The sequence below is a fragment of the Drosophila hydei genome, unplaced genomic scaffold, assembly GCF_003285905.1.
Source record: "Drosophila hydei strain 15085-1641.00,03,60 unplaced genomic scaffold, DhydRS2 tig00008114-arrow-pilon, whole genome shotgun sequence".
NCBI classification, from domain to species: domain Eukaryota; kingdom Metazoa; phylum Arthropoda; class Insecta; order Diptera; family Drosophilidae; genus Drosophila; species Drosophila hydei.
The window spans coordinates 2806270-2831036 of NW_022045827.1; the positions used below are offsets into that span (position 1 = coordinate 2806270).

The 24767-nt window shown below is 39.8% G+C and overlaps 1 protein-coding gene and 1 pseudogene across 1 annotated transcript; both read left to right on the forward strand.

Annotated features, from left to right (window-relative positions):
- Nucleotides 1–1803: 1803 nt before the first annotated feature.
- Nucleotides 1804–2979, forward strand: LOC111599110 (annotated as a pseudogene).
- A 1492-nt stretch (nucleotides 2980–4471) lies between these two features.
- Nucleotides 4472–24665, forward strand: LOC111599187. The gene is made up of 7 exons (XM_030224487.1): nucleotides 4472–4534; nucleotides 9363–9828; nucleotides 17748–18529; nucleotides 20219–20384; nucleotides 21276–23014; nucleotides 23188–23328; nucleotides 23387–24665. Exons 2-7 carry the CDS (start codon nucleotides 9747–9749, stop codon nucleotides 24239–24241), a joined length of 3765 nt encoding a protein of 1254 aa, XP_030080347.1. The 5' UTR covers nucleotides 4472–4534; nucleotides 9363–9746; the 3' UTR covers nucleotides 24242–24665.
- Nucleotides 24666–24767: the final 102 nt, after the last annotated feature.

Sequence of the window (24767 nt, forward strand, 5' to 3'; positions counted from 1 at the left end):
GTTAGTTGATAGCTGCTCTGGACGCCGCTTAGCCAGGCGTTCATTGTTTTTAGCCTGGATGGCACTCATAACGCGAGCGTGAGGCGGATTGCTGCGAACATGTCACCATTTCATTTGCTGCTCCAAGGAATTCCAAATTGTCAAGGGGAGCGTAGAAGAGTGTTGGTTAGAGGCTGACTTGCCATTTGGACGACCCGCTCGAGAGCTTGTTATGCAAGTTGAAAGGGAATTTGTGTCAGGCTCTGCACTCTCTGGCGTCTGTCTGCGTATGCAGCTGGAGTGCGTGAGCAGCTGAAGAGGGGCAGGAGTATAGCTTACCAGTTGCATAATTATGATTAAATTATTTTATTAAAAGCATTTCATGTCAAATATGCAATGCATGCGTTAATTGCTGCGTCAGTTTCTAATTGCATGCACACGTTAGTGGGACAAGTTCAAAGGATCCATTTGGGAGCATATGTGGAATAGGCGAAGCATGTGAGCATTTTGTATAGATGTGAACCGTACACTTTGGATTTTTCTATAGCTGTGAACCGTACACTTTGTATTCCATTCAGTTAAGTGACACGCTTTTTGGCGTTTATTGGAGCATTTAGCAAACCATTAAAATACATTTATTCCAGAATTTTCAAGGCTGCGAATGGAAGTTTTATGGGTAATCAGTTGAAGCCTGTTGATGCGTGGCAACTGTAATGGGAACAAACCAGTTTTGAGCTTACTACAAAGATCAGAATCAAATATTAGTGGATCCTCGCTGTGAGCTGAACTAGTTGTTTATATATATATATATATGTATATTAATGTTACAGCTGATTCAGCTTTTTCTTTTAAACTTGTTTCTAAGTCGAACTCAATTTTCATAAGAAAACAAAATGTGTTAGCGAAAAAAGTGATAAACTAGTACTCCGTTGAGTAAACTAGAATTTTTTTTAATGTTTTTTAGGCTTTAGATTTTATAGTTTAAGAGATTAATGCGCTCAAGCAGATAGGCAGACGTACATACAGACAGACAGACGTACAGCTACACATAACAATATCGACTCAGCTTGAATCTGCAAGTCACATGAATTTGAAGCCATTATATGGTTGATTTCCCACTTTCAATATTTTTTGTCTATAATGGGGCTTTAGACAAGTTAGTTTAAGACACATTCTTGAACCTCTTTTTGTGGAAAGTTTAATTTTCATATGTTTCAGCAATCGTCTCTTAGTCTCATGAATATGAAAAGTTTTAATATTCATATATTAGAGACGGCATTTTTATAAGAAAATATACCATATAGAGAAAAGTCAGTTTTACCAGCTTTCCCATCGATATTTATCGATTTTCTACTAACCAAGCTATCTACTTAAGTAAATTGAAATAAATAGATAAGAATTAAACGCTGAAGAAAGACAACAAAGTATGCTAGCTAAAAGACGCAGATGTGCAGATCACAAAAGCTTTTGTTACTAATCGAGAAAGTATCTAGTGTGTTGACAGCTTTAGCCTTTGCCAGGCACATGGAAATGTTTATAAGTGTAGATCTGATCATATACATTCAAAAAAACATATTTTTAGGCATAACATCTCTTTAGCTTACTTACAATTGTAGCAAGCTTTGGAAAAACTACAGCTTGAAAAGGGACTTGATACGACCGGATTATTTATGGCGATCATAATAGGCTTTGTGCATTTCACAACCAGAGCAACGCAAGTAACAGATTAAAAGTCTCATTTAGTTTTTGAGTCTCACAAAATTAACTCGTTTTTCTTTGTTCCGTTTTTTCCGAATTCATATCTATATATATATCTAAATATATATTTTAAAAAGTCAAAATTACGAAAAAAACAGCAGCTGCACACGCCGACGTTTATTATCCGATATATACTAATATATATATATATAGGCCCTATTCTGTACGTGTGTGCGTGTGAGTGTGTGTGAGCGTGTGTGTTTGCGTGTGAATCCCAAATCTTTTAACAACTTGTGTGCAATTGTCCGAGAGTTATCGATAGACTGCGACTAGCCGAACCGATCGAACCGATAACGATTTTTGCGGTAGCAATCGTTGGCGTCGCCTGAATCGCAGCCAAGATGAGCGAGAAGGAGAAGAGCATCGTCTGCCACAAGTGCAATGAGACGATCACAAAACGCGTAATCACCGCGCTGGGCAAGACTTGGCATCCGGAGCATTTCCTGTGCCGCCACTGCGACAAGCAGATCGAAGACGCCACATTCAACATTCAGGATGGTGAGCCCGTGTGCAGCGATTGCTTTGTTGAACGCTATACGAGCACTTGCGCCGCCTGCAAGAAGCCCATCCTAGAGCGCACCATTTGCGCTATGGGCGAGAATTGGCACGAGAGCTGCTTTGTGTGCGACGGCGCTTGCAAGAAGCCATTGTCGAATCGCCCGTTCTATGAGCGCGACGGCAAGGCCTACTGCAAGCAGGACTACGAAGATATGTTCGCAGTGCGCTGTGCCAAATGCGAGAAGCCCATCACAGACAGCGCCATTGTCGCCATGAATGCCAAATGGCATCGTGATTGTTTCCGTTGCAATCGCTGCGAGAACCCAATTACCTCGCAGACCTTCACCATCGAGGGGGACAAGCCTGTTTGCCCCGCCTGCACCTGCTAATATGGTAACCAAATGCCTAACATTCCATAGATTAGTCAGTACTGTACGCTGAACCATATCGGAATTTTATAACTACAACCTAAACCTATGCCTTCATTTCCATATACATATGCAAACAACAGAAACAATGATAGACCTGCTAAAATGAAAGAAAAATACTATGGACGAAAACAAAATAACCCAGATTGAGGTTAAGATTTGATTGTTTATACATTTATAGTTTTAAACGTTGGTGCATCGACAAGTAGAATTATAAATGTAGCCGGAATCGCTATCTGAGGCTCAACAAACTACAGAGAAATATCTTCAATTTTCCCCCCACCTAATTTCAATAAATCTGAAATCGAATCCAGAATTTAAATTGCCTTTTATTTTCGCTCTTCAAAACAGATTGGAATTAAGACATTTCATATCAAGTCAATATTCAATTATTTAAACATGTTTTCCTACTGTAAGAAATGAAAATGATCCAGGTTGAAGTCTTTGGAGCACAATAGCCATGGTCAGGGCATCCATAGCGCAAGCATTTACTATTTGAAAAGGGGACAGGCATCACAACTAAATTGATCGATTTTGATCGATAATAAGGGTTTGTGGTAAGTAATCGAAAAAGATAAACTCGTAATGCATGGGTATGGTATAAAGGCATATATATTTCAAATTTCATGTCTTTAGTTATTATAATAATAATTATTAATTATAATTAATAATTATTATTATTAATTTTATTATAATCATGAGATTAAGATATGTAAATTAAATTTTTATCATCGTCAATGTTTGAAAATATCAAAATTTTCAAAATATTTACAATTTATGAACTTCTTAAGACATCAAATTTGCATAGCTTTTTAAGAAACTAAACCAATTAAACTCATATTGTTTATTAAACTCTGATTTAAAGCAAAAAATATTTTAGCATCTTTTACGGCCTATAGAAATTTCTTTGATTTTTGTTCTTGATTTAAATACTTATGCAAATTCATTTAAGTTATAATTAAATGCTTTTTTTGACAATTACTACTCGGTCTACCCTACTTAGATATAAGATAATGAACTTTGCAGACTTCATTCATTCATAAAGATAAGCCAAGTGAGTAATCTTAATCCAAGTGCTACCAGTGCATTTGCCGTCATATGAATGTTTGGCAAATAAACAGATCCAAACCCAAAATATATAAACAATGCACAGATAAGAAACGCCCTTACTCAATGAACCGTTTGGTCTATTTACCTATGGGTCGTAGTAGAATGAGATGAGATGAGATCATGTTTCAGCAGGGCATGCAGTGCCTAAGTGAGACTGGGAACGAGCTATGAAATATATAAACAACATGAGATTAGCTCATGAATATCTGCCAATATATGGGCTATCAGTGCGAGATTGAGCTAAGGATTACCCCGTTGATAACCAAACAGCGAGTGCAGCGGCAGCAACAGGGCGAGCCAGCGGCAAGCTGCTGCAGGGGTGGAAATTCACGCACGCACACTTAGATAAACACACACCCTCACACAGACACACGCACACAGTATGCACGATGGCAGCCGACGACAAAGTCGACGCGAAAAGTTTTTTTATTTTGTTTTTGTTGGATTTTGTGGGTTTGCGGCTTTTCAGCTGCCTCGCAGCGGGTTTCAGTTTCATTGGTAAAACGTAGCGCATGGCAAGCGGTTCCATGGCAGCTCAGCGCGCTTGTTAACGTGGCTAAGATCCAAGCTTTTCCGTCTTCAAACAACTCGCTAATTAATTCACAAAAAAAAATACCGACTGTGCATAAATGTTGCAATAACTATAAAGGAGCTTTTTTTCCGCAGCTGCAAGCCATAAATTAAAGCCTTTAGTTTTTCGCTAAAAAAAAAAACAAACTTATTTATTGCATACTTGTGGATATTTATCATTAACAAGAAGTGTAAGCACGTTTTTATGCTACTTTGTATAACAAAAGACACATAAATAACGGCAAAAATAAAAACAATTGAAATAAAGTTTGAGTTAAATTGTTAACACAATTATGTAAAGAAATAAAAACAGATTTAATATAAATAAAAAATTTTATTGCGTAAAAAAATAAAAATAAATAATAATTAATATAAAAAAAAAATAAAATTAAATTTTATTGAAAAAATAAACAGAAAAATAAAATAAAATTCAATAAAAATAAACTGTTGACTGTTCTGAAGAAAAAGGTCGAAATTGATATAGTAAATTTATAAATAAAAAAAATGTTATCAGAAATTTTAGACTTTATCTGAAAAAGTTTACTCTTATTTTTATATATATATTTTTTTGTATTTATTATATATAATAAATAATTTATATTTCATAAAGACAAAATCGTATAAAATATACAAATTATATAAAATATAGATAAAATACAATACAATATTTTAAAATCATCTGTTAGGCGTCACTAGATGATATAGCTGCTATGGAAGCCACAAGTAAACAAAATGACATCTTATTTATCTGATGTTTTTATGGGTATTCAAGACATATAGATAGTAGTTGGGTTTTATCAGCAAGACTTTGACGCTCTTAAGTTTATAGGTTCATACCTATTTGTATACCCATTATATAGCCCATTAAAAATGGGAATAAAGTGGGTATTTGTTTTGTGAAATGCATAAAGTGACGTGTATATAAAGTATATATATTTTTAAATAGTAATATATATATTCTAAGGAACATATATATTCCTTATGACCGCAAACTGCTGCGTTGATCAAGCAATGTCCGTATGTCTGTATGAAGGCATTAAACTTAAGAACTTATAATAGCTAGGAACATGGAATTTTATATATAGTCATTGCTCAAAGACAGATCAAGTTTTTTTATCAGTGAAATCGATCAAATAAATTATAAGGATGATCAGTTTTTTAAGAGCTAGAGTCATTTATAAATTTAAAAGTCAAGTATAAGCATATAATTAGTATGCTACTTGTTACATATATATATTACATATTTTTTCCACTATGACATAAAAATGCAAAGACAACTTAAAGTTTCACGGTATCTTCTAGTCAGGCACTTCTGACTAAGTACACGTCTATTTGTTTTCTTAAACAAATTAATCAGTTTTGAATGTTTTAGTCAAGCGAAATAAATTGCATTTTGCCAATATTAATCAGTTTTTATTATAATGATCGACAGTTGACTTGACCTACTGCTATTGCCATAATTAATAAAATTCAAATAGAAGATAAGTGTAAAACTAATTAAATTTATTTACAAATTTTAGGCCTTGTTAATGTACAAACAAGTCATTGCATTGGATATATGTTTAAAAAACCAACAGCAATAATTTTTCAAATCAGCTCATTAGCTGCTTTTCACATATGTTCGCAAGAGCTATTCAATACTATAATTAAATCTCGAGTGACACTTGATTAATGACTTTATCTGAGCCGATTTGCATATTGCAATCTATTTGCAAATTCGTATTACAAATCGTTTTAAAGTGCTCCAAAGTCAACGTTTCTATAAATATATTCTATATTGACTCTAATTATTCAGTTAACTGTTCAGCCATTGTAAACAAACAGTTGATTAATGAGTATCTGTTGTTGAAATCAAATATTACGCATACGCCAACGTGGCCACCGACAAAAATATTTCAAATGCCCAAACCCTTTTTCCTGGAAGTAACACAAAAATCAAACTGCCTGTGTTTAGGGCTGTCGACTAGCTGATACTCTGTAAATGAGCATATATTTGTGTGTGTATATAAAAATATAATAAACATATATAATAATTAAAATTATAATAAAATTACCATGAGTATTAATAATTTTAATATTGAAAAAATTGGAATAATAATAAAAAAGAATAATAATAATATTAATGACAATAATAACTTAAATACTTCTAAAACTATTAAAAATTGTTAAAATATTAATTATTTAAAATTTTTTCTAATATACACATCGAATTTATTTATTTATTTGGTAGACGAGAGTCGTATAAAATTATGTTATTAGAGCTATTATAGATTCTGAGATTTTTAATAAAACATTAACAAAATGTCCAAATATATATAAGTTTTTTCGAGATATAGTATTGTGTCTAGATTTTCGTTCGTTAATATATGTATATTTAACAGTTTATATGCCAAATTCTGATATCATAGGTCATACATATCCTGAAGATAGAGAAGCCTCAATTTGATATTTATGAGCTAACATATGTAAGAGTCTACATACGCAATTTTGCCAACTCTTAAGTCTCTTAAACATCCTGAGATATTCAAGTACATAGAAACAGCTTTCAAAACGCATACAACTCCTTAGTTATAATTTCACTACTGGGTATTTTAATAGCGCCTTGAAGACTTTAAGCTACCGCTAAGATTCTCAATACTTCGAAAGCCTAACAAACATTTTAGTTATTTTTTATTTTTTTTTTTTTTGGTAAATGCGACAAAGTCGGCGAATTGGCTGCGATAGAAGCAACAACAGCAACACAACTACAGCAACGACAACGAGAAACGCTTCTCAGAAGCCTAAAACCCATTCGAGTTGAAACAGTTGTACTTTGTCTTTGGCTAGCGTCGGTTGTCGTCTGTAGGTTGTCGCTTGTCGCCTGCCGGTCGTCGATTGTCTGCGGATTGTTTGCCGCTTGTCGGATGAACGTTTCACGTTTATGGCGCTGCCTTTTTCGGACGCAACAGGACGCACCTTAAAGTGTACATAAATATATATGCATACATATATATACATAAGCCGCGTCGCGTTGTCTAACCTTTAATTGGGAAAAAATAAAATAACTAGCAACTGGCTGCTGGCAATTGGCAGTTTGTTGGAGTCGGCGTTGAAGTCCACTCAGAAATTGGCAAGTGCGAGCTTGGAAGCCGGCTTTATGTCAGTTGTTTGGGTGCTCACTGTGTCAAATGTGTTGAACTTTAAAGTGGCTGCAGCTCAAGTGCTTAACACAGACGCAGTCACTCAGTCAGTCAGTCAGTCAGTCAGTCTGTCCATGTTGCTTATCATATTGTTTGACTTTGAGCCTCTTTTGAATTATACTTTGCTATCTGCACAGCGCGCCTACCTCGTTTTTTTATCACACCTGCTTTGAATAACTTCAAAGCACTTCCCCAACTCTACAAGTTTTTTTTATTAATAAAATTCCACTTCAATGTAAACTCGTGAGCTGCACATCCCGTTCAAAATTGAAGCAAAAGAATTCGTTACTTTTTAAGCTGTCCAAAAAAATTATCTTTAAAGTTGTTTCTACAATGTTGCGCACGATTAATCTTATAAGAACAGCGAAGAGCCGAAATTCGAATACTCTGATATAAATTTGATAAGGGTATGATATAGATATAGATGAATGTTATTGAACCGTTTTTTTTGGTTATAAAATCTAGATATGTAGGATAGGTAGCAGTTATATTAAGCCGATTCGACTAAATTTTTTGTATATACTATAATTAGTTTAGAGTAGCATCTTTACCAAGTTTCATGAGGCTAGCTTTAGCCAAAGCTGAGTTCACATAGGTTATATAGATACATATGGCCAAAAGTCCGTACTTGAAGTAAGCTAATCTAACCAAGTTTAAAATATATACTATAAATACACTAGAGGAGCATCTATACTGACTTTCATGACGTTACCTTTAGTTAAAGCTGAGTTCAAATAGGCTAGATAGCTATAAATAGAGCAATAAGTACGAAGTTCACTTTCAATCCCCGTCGCACATTACATAACTAAGCCATAGCGCTCTCTTCAAGTGTATACAAATTATTTTCAATTTAAAGATCAATTAAATGTGCCAAAAGTGTATTTGTTCAATGAGTTGGCAAAATTGATCGACCTGTATGTAGCAGGGGCTTGGCCAGACTTGCAGACTTACGGCACAGCACACTCCATATAAATACAAAACGAGTGCTAAATCGATTTGCCAAAAATAGCTAGAAATAATTTATTATAATAATACCAAAAATACTTAGAAAATAATCTAAAAATCTCGTAATACACAAAATGTATAAAAATAACCCTACGCAAAGCCCAAAATTCTTTCGTTTTGTTTTTAATTGCAATAATCAGAAATTGTAGGCAAAGTGCCTTGGGCACTACGGCATTTATTCTATGATAAATATAATTGAAGACCAGGCGCCAGCTCAGCGGGAGGAGACGATCGTAGGGGCCGAGGGCTACGACTCGTGGGTGCTGCTATCAATAGAAAAAAAAATTAATAACGAAGGCAGACAAAAAATGTGTTAGGCGGAATTGTGTTGTAACCCTTTCAGATATAGTTAAATATTTATATACGCTTTAAATTGCTTGAAAGAGTGTAGTATAGACTAACTACCATTCGCCAAAAAACGTTTCTTTCCAATTGATCTCAGAGTATGGGAGCTACAAAAATATATATATATATAAAATATGTATATATATAGACATTCTAAGCATATAATTCATTATAGAGTATTACCTAGTCGAGCAGCAGTCGCAGTTGTTTTTCATATATGCGTTTAAAAATCAAATTTAAATTTAATTGATTTACATAACTTGTAACTGGTTTACTTTAGGTTAAGTAGTTAGTATTAGGTTATTTAGAGGGTAACTTAGAGTTGAGCACTTCAAATTTAATTTTTGATAGTTAAGAGTAAGTTAGGTTAGGCTAACTCAGGTTAGGGTAACTTAGGTTAGGGTAACTAAAAGTTTTCTTTGACTGTATTTTGTTGTTGACATTTTTATTTTATCGCACCGTTTTTATTGTTGTCTCTTTTTTTGCACAGTAATTGATAAATGTGTCGTTTATCAGTTGGTGATCAAAAGTAATTAAATGAGTGGAACGTGAAAAAACATCAAAGAACACAGCTACACGCACTCACACAAACAAACATACAATGTGAAAAGTGCGTAAAATGTGCGCGAGACGAAGATAATTGCCAAGAGAGAATTAACAGTTATAATTATAAAACAGAGCAAACAATTTGCCAAGTGGCTGGATAAATAACAAAAACGCCGAACCAGCCGAAGAGGAATTCAAAACATAAATAGCAAAAACAATAAAAACAACGCAGATAAGAACAAAGAAACGTCGCGACGCAGCAGAACTTCTTTTTTTTTGCAGCGCTGCGCGAAGGTAAGCAGCGCAGCAGCAGAAGCAGCCGATAAAAATGGCGTTCAAGTGCAGCAGTGCCATGAGCTGCACCGTTATTCTGGCGGCCATTGTTATGCTGAGACTGCGCATCTGTTTGGGTAAGTGCGACAAAGACAGCTCATACGGAGCAATCCATTGTGTTTGCTGTTTCTCTAGTAATTGGAATACAAATGTTTGCACGCGTCATGCAAATGTCAACAATTAAATGTAAATATTTAATAGATAAGCGACTTGTGAAAGAGCGACGACAGCAGAACAGTATTTTACAGCTACAAGTGTATCTATCAATTGTGAGCTGAGTGAGGGGGGAGAGGGAGGCTGTGATATATGCACTTGTCACGAAAATGTGCTGCTGAAATGAAAATGAAATACTAAATAGATGGAGAGAGAGGGAGAGAGCTAGAGTGAGAGGGAGATAAACTAAGTTGAAGCTTAATTCTATCAGGTAAAAAGTGCGGTATGAAATGGGATGAAATAGACCATGTAAAAATGGATGGAAATGAGGAAATGAGAGGAAAGTGAAAGAGAGAGAGTGTGACCACTAAATAGAAAGAGAGACCGACGTAGAAGCAGAGAGACTAAGCTGGAGACTTAAAGCTAGAACAGAAGATCTATGTCATATGTCATAGTCTAATATTAAGCAAACACATAGAGTTAGATTGAGATATGATGATGATGAGAATGAAAACGAAATTTGAAATCGATAATAACAAAATGATCGACATTATATTCGCAAAATAATTGCAAAAACTAAAATGTATCTATTACCATAAGACACAAGTAAATTGAGCAATTGCAGCAGCACAGCCCACACAACACTCCAATGCACCTATCCATGGTAACAGTGATTCAACTCATCCGCAATGCACTCATGGTACTCATATCTCGCCCACAAGCACGTTCAAGTGCCACGATCATAAAAGGCAAATTATACAAATTAGCTGGGCGAACAAATCAAATCTCACAGATACGCAGCGTGGGAATGCAATTGCAGATGCAGATAGAGCTACTCGTTTAATGGAAGGTGACTGAGTTGCACCTCACTCTTTGTCCATGTCTAATGATATGCTCAAAGGTACCGCACTCTATTTTTATGGGCTGCCTTGGTGCCTAACAGGTGTGAGCTTCCAATTTGACGCCACGGACAGTTTTGACATATTAGTAAACGATATTGTGAGTGTGGCTGGGCGCTGCAGTCCAGCTGCCAAGGGTGTGCGTGTGTGTGTTTTATGAACACACCCAAAATTATTTCAGCACACACACACACAAACAGACATACATACGGACATATCAAATTTTTTACCTTGGGGGTTGGACCAGCCGGTAGCGTCAGCATTGGACAGCTGACCTCAGCTTTGACTTCTCTCATCCCCTCAGCCCACGTCTACATCGAGCGCGCTGCGGCTGACTTTATCTCTCTGCTCACATATTGACTCGCAGTTGGCTTCTATTTGCACTTGGGCCAAGTTGAACGCATTGCGTGTTCCTCTCTCCATTCCACTGCGCCGTCCATTCGCCAGGTCAAAAGGTGTCGAAATGCCCAACAGCTGCTTGCCAAAACTGGACTGTATATTTCAGAGGCAGAGAGAAAAAAAACTGAATTTATGCGAAATCAATTAAGTCAATAGGTGTGTGCTCGGCTCCTACTCCCCTCGCCTCCTTCTCTTCTCTTTGCGCTTATTGTGCTCACAGCTTTTCGCATTTAAGTGGCCGTGGACGCTTGGCACTTGGCTCGGCATCTGCCCCACCATTTAAGCGGCCGGCAACTCAACTACCACCTCCTCTGGCTCTCCCCACTCACCTTTGCCTTACTTGTTAGCGCACTCACACGACTTTGATTAAATTGTTATAATTGTTTGGTATTTTTTGTTGTCTTGTCTCATGTTTGCAATCGGAGCTGCGCACGTGATTTGAAGCTTGACACGAACTGCAAGTCTATTGATATTAAAAAGGGGTATAAAACCCAGAACAAGACGAATTCGAACTGTGAACACAGTTAGAAAGAGCGCCTCGGCTAAGGGCTCACTGGGTTTGTTTACCTATGCATCGTTTATTTAATAGAAGAATTCACTTTTTGAGTTTTTAAACATTTTTTTCAAATATTTTCCACAATATTTAGTGAAAATAGTCTAGCTGCTAAGTGTGCCTTTATTAAATTAAAGAAAAGTATTGAATTTTTTTAAAATATTGAATTTATATTAATTATAAACATTATGTATATTTCCCATGAATATTTCACCTAATTTATTTTGTATGAAATTCTAAAAATAGAAGCATTTTCTATTAATAAACAAATTTATTAATAATTACAGTCAAATCTTCATTCAACATTTCACTCAGTTTCCACAGTTATGAGTGAAATTCGAGCACACTTTTATCATTTTTCTGTTACAAAAATTTAATAATAATATAACATTTTAATTTTTAATAATTACCTAGATTAATGTACTCAAATTGACTTACATGATTTTACTCAGTTTTCACACTTTTGAGAGGAATATTTTCTAGCTTTACAGCTGGCCTCAAAACTCGTGCTTATAATCTCTCAGCTCTGCTAAATATTTGAAGAGTAAAATTTATTTTTAATTAATTTTTATATTAATATATTAAACCGTTAATTGCAATTTTTCACTTAGATTCCACTCTTTGCAGTGGAATTCTCACAGCTTTCTAAGCTAAAACTTCTGCTTTAATATAGAAACTTTCCCATTGTACACGATTTCACCCAGTTTCCGTTCTTGCAGCCGCAAATATTTGAATTATAATCAGCAAAGTCGCAAACATGTCAAGCCCAGCCAAGCCAAGCCAAGTCAAGATCGGGTTTACTTTAGCACATGGCCTGGTCATAAATTCTTGTAGAGTTTGTCAAAAAGAATAAAATTGAGCACAATTATGAGATCTGTCTGTCGCACCCAGATACGCCCCATAACAAATGCATTAACGTTGTCTGGCGACAGACAAAATTTTCTGCTGCTTTTATTATTTTTCTCCGAGATTTCCATAAAGCGTTCCATTCAGTCCGCAGTTGCTCCTGTGCGGAATATCAATGCTTGCATGAGCCGAACTACAGTGCCTGTCAGCTGAATAGTGACACCTGCAACTGGTTACTTAACTAATTGCACGATTTTAACTAATTGTAGGCCCCATTCATTAGTCGCAATTACCACACAAAATAATAAAGACAACAACGAGCCGGAGTCCGTTGACTTTGACAAATGTGCTCCACTCATTGCTGACAGTCGGGCATTAGTGAGCGAGCCATCGATCACCTCTTTGTTTTATAGCCTAGGAGCAATGTGCTCCTATTCAAAGCGCCAGCTGTGTTAGCGTGTGTGAATAGTTATTCATTCCACGCATACTCAATGGCGAATAGTGAATACTCGAATACTGAATACTGGAATATTGAATACACTAAATAGACAAAGTCTTTCAAGTTCATTTGCATTGGCTGCGCACTCGATGTTGACGTCTCTTCAGCTCTTCAGCTGCTGTCGCGTTCTCAATAAGAAGCACTTCAAAGTGGAGTCGTTGGGGAAGTGCGACAAGTGCGACTTTGAGGCGATAAGCAGATCAATTAAGTTCTTATGCCCATTACGAGTGGATTTTTAAAAGGGGTATATGCGAGTGTGGTTTGAACATTTTCAACCTCAAAAACTTAGTCAATGTTAAAGCGTAGATATAGTCTGAAAATTAATTTTATATTATATATATTTATTAATATTTTGTATATGACATTATCAGACTATCTTCGTCAGCTTAAATATGTTTGAATTTTTGAGATCATCCAAAGTCCATAAATGATCATAAGCTCATAGAGAAATTTTGTAGTCACATATAGTCAAGAAATTACAAAATGTGTAAAAGACCGAATCCTAAGCTTTGTTGCCATTCGATTGTTCAGATTGAAGTCATATAATGGTTATCAAAATAAAGTCCACTTTGACTCAGTGAGTATTGAAGCTTTGAGCTCATTGATTGATTTCTATAGAGATTTTAGATATGATATAGCAAATATAATAAGATTGTTAAGAAAAAATATTACTTCACATCGATATCTGCTTTATTTGATTTTTTTTTATTTATTCATTCGATATTTATATATCAATATTTTGATCTTCTTATCTGTATACAGAGCTTAGCTAACTTACAAGACAACAGCTTTAACACAACACTTTCTAGACTGCCTTCAAGTGTAGAATACTTTACTTTAATAATCGATTATATTCCGCACGGTCTGCTGACTTGTTATACAATTTGTGGCATTGGACAGACAAGGGCAAGCCATCGGAGACTATTCAGGAAGCAAGCGTAGCAATTGGATGACACACCCGCTCCACAAATATCAGCAGTTATCATAAGTACAGATGGATTTGTAAGTGTGCGCAGACAAACGAAACGAATTTCATAATGTGGCAAAAACTGAAGTCAGAAGAAGACAATAAGCCAGCTACAGAAGCCACAGCCACAGCCAGAGCCAAAGCCAAAGGCGGCAGCAGCGTTAGCCAAGCTAAACAGAAGCTACAAAGAAACTGTTGCAGGGGTCGTATGAGTAATGAAACATAAGAAAAAGCTGCTCAAATATGAACGACTTAAGGATATCCTTTATGCAGGCAAGAGTCAAGGCAGTAACAAGGCAGTAATAACTAATCTTTACCTATTACAAGTCTTTAGTCCAACCAGCATGCCCCTCTGGACACATGCTTAAGAGGTATGAAAACACAATGCAAGGGAAAAACATTTGACACACACGCAGAGAAAAACAACTGTGACAAAGATAAAGTTTTCATTACGCAGACAGAAAACCAAAAAAAAAAAGCGAACAGATGAAAATAAAAACTAGTGTTCGGATGCTGTGTGGAAATTTTTGCGAACAAATGACTCACGGCTGAAAAAGGACAACGCATCGTTGGGGTTGGCGGAAAGAGAGCTGCAGGCGCGCACTGTAAACAACGTGGGTAGAGAGTGGGAGGAATACAAGGCAGGCAAACAAGACCTAACGAACGACCTAATTCGATGCAAAGTCAATTAATTTGAGCAGATTAATTAGTTAAGTCGAAACTAGTTGACATCGTCGTGCCGCACCTCAATTACAATTTTTAGTCTCCTGTTACCCGGAACACTGCCACCGCCACCACCCCCAATTCCTGCTTACCCATTCCGGCCAAGTTCAGGTACGAGCCGTAATGGCCCAACTATGACATTTGTTGACTCCGGCTGTCATTAGCGTGTCCAATGCAAGCCGACCGCCCGCCCGACCAAAACTTGCGTCTCTTATCAACCCTTAGTTGACTTTTTAATGTGCCATTCGCTACTTTTAATTGTCCTGCTGATAGATAGTCCTGTGTGGCGGACGTCTTTCTCTACCTGGCCAACATTTAATGGCTGTTGACTTTTGGCCTAAGTCCTGTGACACCTCCCCAGAGTTCTTTTTTTTTTTCTTTCAAGCAAAGTTCAAGTTGCGCTTATGGATTTAAAGGCGGCAACAGCTGCTTGGAATTTATACTCTCTTTTAGGATTACTGGGAATCAGTTGCGTTATAAAGTTGTTGGAATACAAGTCCCAAAGGAGAGTTTATAGCATTAGTGGGCATTAGTTGAGCTGTAAAGTAGATGAAGTAGAATTTGTAGTGGTTTGCTTTAGCAATTACTTAGCTGAAGCTATTAGCTTGTAATTCTCAAAGGGTTTTAACTTGAGTTCGTTTAAGAATGGGATTATTCTAGATTTCTTATTGCAGCAAACTCGTTATAGACTTGGCCTTTGCTACTGTCCATTTATCAGTCTGCCATGATAACTCATTAGTTAGTATTAAAGAATCGCTAAAGCTTTCTAATTTCTTGTTTGTTATGCTTAAATTATTGAATTCATACTTTTTGCTACACAGCCTTAAGCTTTAGCCGAATTATTTGCCATAGCTGCCATAGCATTAACCGCGAGCCATAAACGAACCATTTCGAGGGCTATGCAAACAAAGACACTGCCGCTAATTGGATGCCTGCTAACTAAATACCTGTCATAATTATGAGCAACTAAAAATTGTTGCATGACGAAGCTGGAATACTCTAGAACAGATACAAAGATTTAGCTATATAAGATATATATAAGATGAATGACACAGAAACTGAGCGGAGTTTTTATAGAAGACTTTTGATTGTCTCTCAGTTCGCTTAAGCATTGATATTTATTATATATCTATATATATCTCTATATCGTTGTACTCATGCCATGCACTCTCTCTGCTATTTATTATTAGGGAAACCAAAGCTTTCCAGCGGGCACATCAGGAAATCTGCTAAATATATAATCACGCACACAGAGGGCACAGCGTATGAGTTCATATATAAGGATATTTCATAGTATATGAGTGTGATAAATTATGAACGTATTCATTACAATTGCTGACGCTCAGACATGCGAAATATGTAGATGAGTAGACGAGCATGTTGGAGCAGCGACAGCTCACAGACACGCATTTGAAATGACATTTTAAATGTCTTGCTGAGGGTGGGGTTGGGGAATAGAATGTCGCCAGGCATGCCTTATCCAATTTTCTATTTTCTATACGTGTCCTTGGCGCTCTTTAAAAAGGCAAACGCAGCTCAGAAGCGCAGTCAAATTAATTCAGCCAGCATTTATTTCTCTTTTTTTTAGCGATTCGAATTATGTGCGAAAGTAGTTGGGAGTGGAGAGTGGAAAGTGGAGTGTGTGTTGACATAATACCAAATGCTGGGCATACGATGGCGCCAGTGCTGTTTATGACAACAGGGACATGATAAAGTGCTTGGTGCCTGGCTGAGAGTAACCAAAGCAAGTGCAAAGATATGTCTTACGAACTTAAGAGTTTGGATATTTTATTGAGAAAAGATATGCGAAAGGAGGTCAGAGAATTGTGCACTTCAAATGGCAATGGAGAGAATGTTGTAAACTTCATTTAGAATTTATTTATTTATTTGACTACCCATTTCATTATACGTTCAACTAAGACCCATTCCCCATTCCCATGCCCACAACTATTTTCACCCCACAAATTGTTCCAAATTATATTTGTACTAAACCTTTGTTACCAATTAGGCATTGCATTGTAGTTTTCCGCTAACAGAATTGTGTGTTTTTTCTATAATATTTGTTTGTTTATCTTTTGTTGGTCTTATCATAAAATCAATACGCGATGACGCGCACCCTGGCCGAGGGGTGAGTGTGGGAGACCGCTGTGTGCGGACGTTTCGATAACCCATATGCTAATAACTAATATCTGTATTATATTTATTTATGGCTTGTATTGGAGTTGAGCGTATGCAAGCACACGACCAAACAATAACAACAGCGAAGCGCGTCATTAGCAAGCAAAATCTTATCAAATTGCGCATACGCCGTGTTGGACTTTTTTAAAGCCTTGCTCTGCCCCCTCCCCCCGCATTAGGACCCACTCAGATTGAGGTCAAAGCGAGCTTATTAAACTACATTCATAATTTTTATGAGTCTGTTGATGAGCATAATGGGTAAATACTCGAATCTCTTGATGGCTTTCCCTGTGGGGTGAGCCCAATGCAAATAGGGCAGGGGTGGCACTTGATGAGTGCTTAGCCAGGGGGTTGTGGCTGCGCGACCCTCAGCTAAATGCCACTTATGGACGTCACACTCTGAGTAAATTTCATTTGTTTGACCCAATCACGGAACTGAGAGCACTGCGAGAAATGTTCGATTTGAACTGAAAGTGAAATGGGAATCGAGTTCAAATTTCATTGAATGAAAGCGAAATTCCTTTTCTGCTTTACTCACAGAGAGTCAATTTAGAAGAATTTAATGAACTCAGCGAAATAATGGTGTAATTTGAGTAGAGTTTAAATTTTATTAAGTGAAATTCTTTTGTAAGAATTTTATTTTTCTTTACCTATTTCTGAGACAATAATTTTCCAATGCCCAATGTTAATTTTATATACAATCCACTTTTCTCTCAGTGTATTCAATCAGCAGATTTCTCATGCTTCTTCCACTTCTTTTCCTTTGTTGCCTTTTGCAGCGCTCGATGTTTATTTTCCCACCACGTCCGTGAAATTCAAGCTGCCCCTCAACGAGGAGTCGGAGAGCATATTCTCCAAGATACCCCTGGCGCAGTTTCAAGTGCTGCGCCTGGACAACAATCAGCCGGCGACGGAGTACATCTACAATCTGGAGGAGAACCCGTTGCTGCGCATCAATGCCAGCTCCGGAGAGGTTTACATGCGCAGCGACTACCAAACGGTCAATGCGAGTGCGAAATATGTGCTGACTGCCTTTCCACGCAGCCTGGCGGACGCATCCATGGAGCAGGAGCAGCTGCTGCAGCAGGTAGCCCATCTCACAGTGGAGCTGCAGCCACAGAACATAAGCGATTATTGTGCCGAGCTGGAGCACATTTGCTTCTGGACGAGCGCCGATTATACGATAGCCGAGTCGAGTCGCAGCAGCGCCAGCTTTGAGCCCGTGCTGATTGGCGCTCTCAGCTCGAGGGCTGCCAAATACCTGTGCCCCCATCGTGCCGTGGAGTACGCTCTGAAGGCGGGCAGCTCCCACTTTGTACTCAAGCAGAATCGCCTGTATAGCAAAAAGCCGCTCGATCACGACGAGCTGAACGGACTGCAGGCGCGAGCTGGACAGCTGCTGGCCACCGTCAGCTGCACAGTGAAGCTGCCTGGCCAGGAGCAGCGTCAATTCTGGCGCAGCTACAATATAACTCTGCTCGATCGCAACGACAACGGGCCGCATCTGCAGGAGCGCCAGCCACACTTTAACTTCTACGTGAAGCAGCCCTACTTTAAGGCGGTAAGTGCCAACTGAGCTGGCAGACAAAGCGTCTGGACGCTGTCTGTGCTTTGCGCTGGGTGCGGGCTTTATTGAATTCGCGCTTGATAAACGAACCCGAGACACGCAAGTCGCAGCAAGTCGCACCAGCCCGAACCCCGACTGCCCCATTATTTGGCCATTAGGAAGTCTGGGCCTTCATTTCCGTAGCTCATCATTAAAAACGCGTAACTTTTTACGAACTTTTATGATTGGCGCGTTGAGTTAAAGCTTTCGCTCGCTTTAACTGCCAGGAGTTGTTGCCCACTAAAGTCTCAAATTATGTTGTCATGTCAAGCCAAGCCTATTCCCGAGTCGCTGCAAAAACTATGTCATTTAGTTGTTAGTTAGTTGCAAGTAATTGCTCGCAACATCCTCAGCTACAAGTGCCACATAAAATAAATATATAAAAAGTGTCACTAAAGCTGGGCCCATTACAAAATGTTGCTGGCAATTCGCATTTAAATTAAGTCTACAGCACTTGGCTATAAAACTCGATGGTGCCCCATGAACTCGTACCAGACTGTTGGGTGTGTCTTGGATGGGTCTTTGAAGTAATTGTTCTAATTGTTTTGGCAGGTATTTGGAATTTGCCATCCAAAAGTCAAGGGTTCAAATTGTTGTCTAATAAAACAAACATCTCTAGAAGCCCAAGCAGCTGAGTAGCTTTAGATTCGATTAGTAGAAATATTTATCCACTTGTTAAACTTAATGTTAAAATTGTATAAGATATGCTAACTACAGGTTTGGAATGCGTAGAGACTGGGGAAAAAGAGAGAAAGACAAAGACAAATAGACGGATATCTAGACAGACGACTAGACTAAGCAAGAGAGACATAGAAGAAGGGAGACTAATGAATAGAGAAAGAAATAGCAGCAGAGATAAATAGAGAGAGAAATAATAGTAGAGATAAATGGAGAGAGTGAGAAAGATAACATTAGAGCCGCAGAGGTAAATAGGGAAATTTACAGAAAGAGAGAGAGAGAGAGGGAAAAAAAAGAGAGTGAGAGTGTGAGAGCGAGAGATAGTGAGATAGTGAGGGAGTTAGAGTGTGAAAGCGAGAGAGAGAGAAGAGAGTGTGAGAGAGAGAAAAAGGGCTTCTGGAGGGGGACAGATCTTAAGAATTAAATTCTATTTAAAAGAACTTCGTGGATACTTGCTTATATTTATGACATTGACCTTCATAAGACATAGATATATGTATGCTAAGTAACTTCAAATGTAGACAGATATTTGAGGAATAGCTGCTTGAACAGCTATAGCTTACAATCTGCCAAGATCCTAGCCTGACCAAAATATACCAGACCCAGTCTAGCTGCAGCACCACAGCCTCTGCTGAACTGAACACTTTTGAAGCGGGTTAATTTTGCAGCCACTAGAGAGTCATTTCTAGTTGCTAGTAATTCAGCAGCTAATGTCAGCTCCCCAAGGTGTTAACTGCGCCTCCGACTTCGCCACTTAGCCCCAATTGCTGACCTTGTGCAGGCAAACGAAATAAAATGCTAATGAAGCTGACCGCGCGCCCAGCTCCTTGGAGAGAAGCGCATACAATTTATGGCCGAGGTCACTGGGAGCGGTCCACGTAGCATTTAATTAACGCTGGTCAGTTAATGCGAATGCGAATGCTAATGAAGCTACGGCCACCTGTCTTTGCCGCTTTTCAATTGCAGGCCGAGCCGGTGGGCGAGAAAATCATCTACTTGGACAAGGACACGTTGGCGGCCAATGCGCATCTCAACTATGCCATACTCAATGATAAACTGGAGCTTGTACAGCCGGATTGCCACGCCTACGAGGCGGATCACACCGGCAGGCCGCATACCATCATCAGCTGTCGTAAGTTGGAGGATTAGGAATCTTAACAGAAGTTATATTGTGATATATGAATGATGTTGATATTGATATGAAAGCTGAGCATGTATGATCTATGTGGCCTAGATGTATATATATATATATATATATGCCTATAGTAATTGGAAAAGCTGTACAACTGTTATTCTAATATCTTTTTGATAGAGCTCTGCTCTATAAATAGTTTTGTTCAGAAGATATAGATCAGATTTTTATTTCTTCTCATTTTATATAGAGTCTAATATTTGCTCTTGAAAAATATCTCAAATATTTTATCTATATTGATATAACATATCATTGAGCTCTAATGGAAACTCTATTCTTCTATAATAAAAGTTGCTTATCTTAATTTATGTCTGAGGATGCGTTACAGAAACTTCAGAAATTAAAACTAATTGGTATTTTTTAGTATTTATATTGATATTTTTTAGTATTTATTTTGGTATTTAAGCAAATACTAAGTGCACACGCTGTACAACTTTAATTGCTGTTTGAGCAGCTTCAAAAATTCTTATCGGGCTACTATATAATAAAACTTCAGATGATAAAGCTCGAAAAATCTTAAGCTATAGAACTCATAGATATTAAACTGCTTAAGCAGCTGGTATCTATGATCTCTAAATGGTTTTTTTCTATTCCTTAAATATCATTTTGAACTTCAGTTGAGTAGGCTTAAGAATCTACTAGGGACTACATTAGATCTCACATTACTAGTTAAGAGATTATATATTTAGCTGCTCTAGCAGCAAAGAACTGAAGCAAGCCAAGTCCGCTGTCTAGCAAAGTTGCAAGACTACTTGAAGCACTTTACTCCAAAGCTAACTGCTCCTCTAACCCATTTCCCAATTTATCCTTTTTCGATACTCCACCCCGCAGAGCTCCGCTTTGCTCGCGATGGAGTGCTGCGTCAGGAGCCATACTGCATCGACTTGCAAGCGCGTGACTTGACCATTCAGGCGCGCAACGTGACGAGCACGGCGACGGCTCACATCTGCCTGCACGTGGACACCAACCGGCTGCACGAGAGCGATCAGCAGCTGCCGCAGGCGTTGCCGTTGCGTGTGCGCCAGCAGCGCATCTTTGACAGCGCCGGCGATGTGCTGCACACAGACTCGCTTGGACGGCGTCGCTTGAGCATCGACTACGAGAAGGATGTGTTTGTGCATCGGGCGGCCGCCTCCTTCTATCGCGTCGCACAGCCGGATAACTTTGTGGAGCTGCATCGCATGCGCGGCTGGCGTTTCGCTCTAGTTGAGGATCGCAGCGGAGCCTTTGGCCTCACTGAAGTGGCCGGCATAGTCTATGTAAGGGATGCTCTGGCGCTGGAGCATGCGCCGGAGACGGTTTACTTTTTGAATGTCACCTGGCAGGACGCAGAGAAGCAGCCGCACGCGTTCGTCATCAATGTGCATCTGGTGGAGGGCAGACCAGAAAATGCCAACTGCGAGCTGAGACTGAAATCCCGGTCACAGACCTGCGCCCAGGTCAAGTACCGGACGCAGTGCGCCAAATTCTGCGGCCTGGCCACCAATGGAGGAGCGTGTGTCTGGCGCGGCTCCAGCTCGGCTATGTTTGGACGCAACTATGGCTCGTGTGTGCCGGACGCACGCTTCTGTCCGGATCATGTGTGCGATGCACTCGAGGAGCTCAATCCGCACGCCTGTCCGCAGGATTGCACGCCAGCCTCGCGCATTATGGGTCCGCACACCAGCAATGACAATGGGCGTGGCATCCTGAGTGGCTCGGGCACCTGTCTCTGCGAGGACAATGGCAAATGCAGCTGTGCTCCGCTGCCCGACGAGGAGGAAGCGAAAGCGCGACGCCAACGCAAGCGCAAGAACGAAACGGATGTGGAGCAGGTCAGCGTGGCGCCCGTACAGCAGGGAGCAGAGCAGCCGGATCAGAATGCTGTCCTGGCACTGGGCGTGCTCCATTTGGCTGGCATGGAATGCAATCGCTTCTGCCTGCTGGTTGTCATCAGTTGCCCACTGATCTTCGTGCTGCTGCTGCTCTGCCTGCTCTTCTCGCAGCGCAAACTGTGGCAGCGACGCCTGGGCAAACAGTCCGCCACGCCGGGCACCAAGCTCGCCCTGCCCTCCAGCCTGGAGGGCCTGGCTGGCGACGGGGATCTGCCGCTGATGCCACTACAAAGCGGCTTCAAGTTCGAGAGCGCCGATGCCAAATGGGAATTCCCTCGAGAGCAGCTGCAGCTGGACACGGTGCTGGGCGAGGGCGAATTCGGACAGGTGCTAAAAGGCTATGCCACACAGATAGCTGGTCTGCCAGGCGTCACCACCGTCGCCGTCAAGATGCTCAAGAAGGGCGCCAATTCCGTGGAGTACATGGCCTTGCTCTCGGAATTCCAGCTGCTGCAGGAGGTCTCACATCCGAACGTCATCAAGCTGCTGGGCGCCTGCACCCAATCCTCCGAAGCGCCGCTGCTCATTATAGAATATGCCCGGTATGGCTCCCTCAGAAGCTACCTGCGCCTCAGCAGGAAGATCGAGTGCGCTGGCATGGACTTCAGCGATGGCGTTGAGCCTGTCAATGTGAAGATGATGCTCACCTTTGCCTGGCAGATATGCAAGGGCATGAATTATCTAACGGAACTAAAGGTGCGTCAAATTTTAGACTAATTTTGAGGAGAGATGTGCCTATTGGTGGGATTAGATGGGAGAGAGGGGTGTTTAGTCAGGTGTATTTAGTCAGTCAGGCAGTCTCTGGGGTCTGACCACATTGGTGTATCATAACCTGACCACCTAATCCTCTTGATCCACTTCCTTTTCAGCTGGTACATCGCGATTTGGCTGCACGCAACGTGCTGCTCGCCGATGGCAAAATCTGCAAGATCTCAGATTTCGGGCTGACACGCGATGTCTACGAGGATGATGCCTATTTAAAACGATCCAGAGATCGTGTGCCCGTCAAGGTAAGCGCCACACAATAGCCTAGCCAATAGATATGCCTGATCTCCTTTGCCTTTGCAGTGGATGGCGCCAGAGTCTCTGGCGGATCATGTGTACACGAGCAAGTCCGATGTCTGGGCGTTTGGCGTGCTCTGCTGGGAGCTGATCACGTTGGGCGCTTCGCCATATCCGGGCATAGCGCCACAGAATTTGTGGTCGCTGCTTAAAACTGGCTATCGCATGGAACGTCCAGAGAACTGCTCCGAGGCTGTTTACTCCGTGGTGCGCACCTGCTGGGCGGATGAGCCCAATGCACGTCCCTCCTTCAAATATTTGGCAGCCGAGTTTGAGAAGCTGCTGGGCAACAACGCCAAGTACATTGAGCTGGAGACGAATGCCGTATCCAATCCGATGTACTGCAGCGACGAGGCGGCGCTAATGCCCAGCCAGAGACTTGTCGAACAGCTCGGCGAGCCGGAATCGCTGCAGCATCTCTGGTCGCCGCCCAAGATCAACAGCTATGATCTCGAGCTGACCAACAGTCGTGAGGAGTCGGTTATAGAGTTTGCGTCCGCAGCAGCTGCAGCTCCGCCTGGCTACGATCTGCCACGGCCCTTGATCGAGGCCAGCACCACGGAGCAGGTGCTGCGCTACGAGAACGATCTACGCTTTCCGCTCAACATACGCAAATCCAGCTGCGCGCCCAGCTATAGCAACATGACCTCAAATCCAGCTGCCTGCCTGCCCGACTATGCGGTGCCCGTGAAGCGCGGACGCTCCTACGTGGATATGACTAACAATACGCTAATACCCGATAATCTCGATAATCGCGATTTTGAGAAGCATCTCTCCAAGACCATCTCATTTCGCTTCTCCAGTCTACTAAATCTCAAAGACCCCGAAACGCCGCAGCCGCATGCCGAGGATGCGGTGTAAAGGAATTTCCTCAGTATTTCGACATTTTTGTTTTTGATTTTACTTTTAATTATTTCTAGATGCGCCTGGTTCTTTAGTTCAAATTGTTTGTTAATTAGTTTTAAACTTATGTATCATAGCTTTATAAAGTAGCCCAAATTCAACTCGAATACTCTGCCGCATTTAGAGTGTGAGAAGAGACTCTTTAACTGAGGTTCGCATCTCTTAGCTTATTTATATATATATATATCATATATTCCTATATATTAGTTCATCAACAGCTTCATCAACGTCTTCAATATCTTATTTATATTCATGCCTTGTTTGTTTCAGAGTCGAGCTTCACGTTCCAATACTTTAAAACTTTATAATTCACCTTGCAGCACTGTTCTCACGCTCCAACTACCTTAGTAATTCATTTTACAACACTGTTCTCCAATATCTTCGCCAATTTTGAATCGAAATATTTATAAAACTTAACTCTGCTAAGCTTATGCCAGTATTTTTAAGAGCTCTAGTTGCCTTTTGAAGAACCTTTGAATTTAAA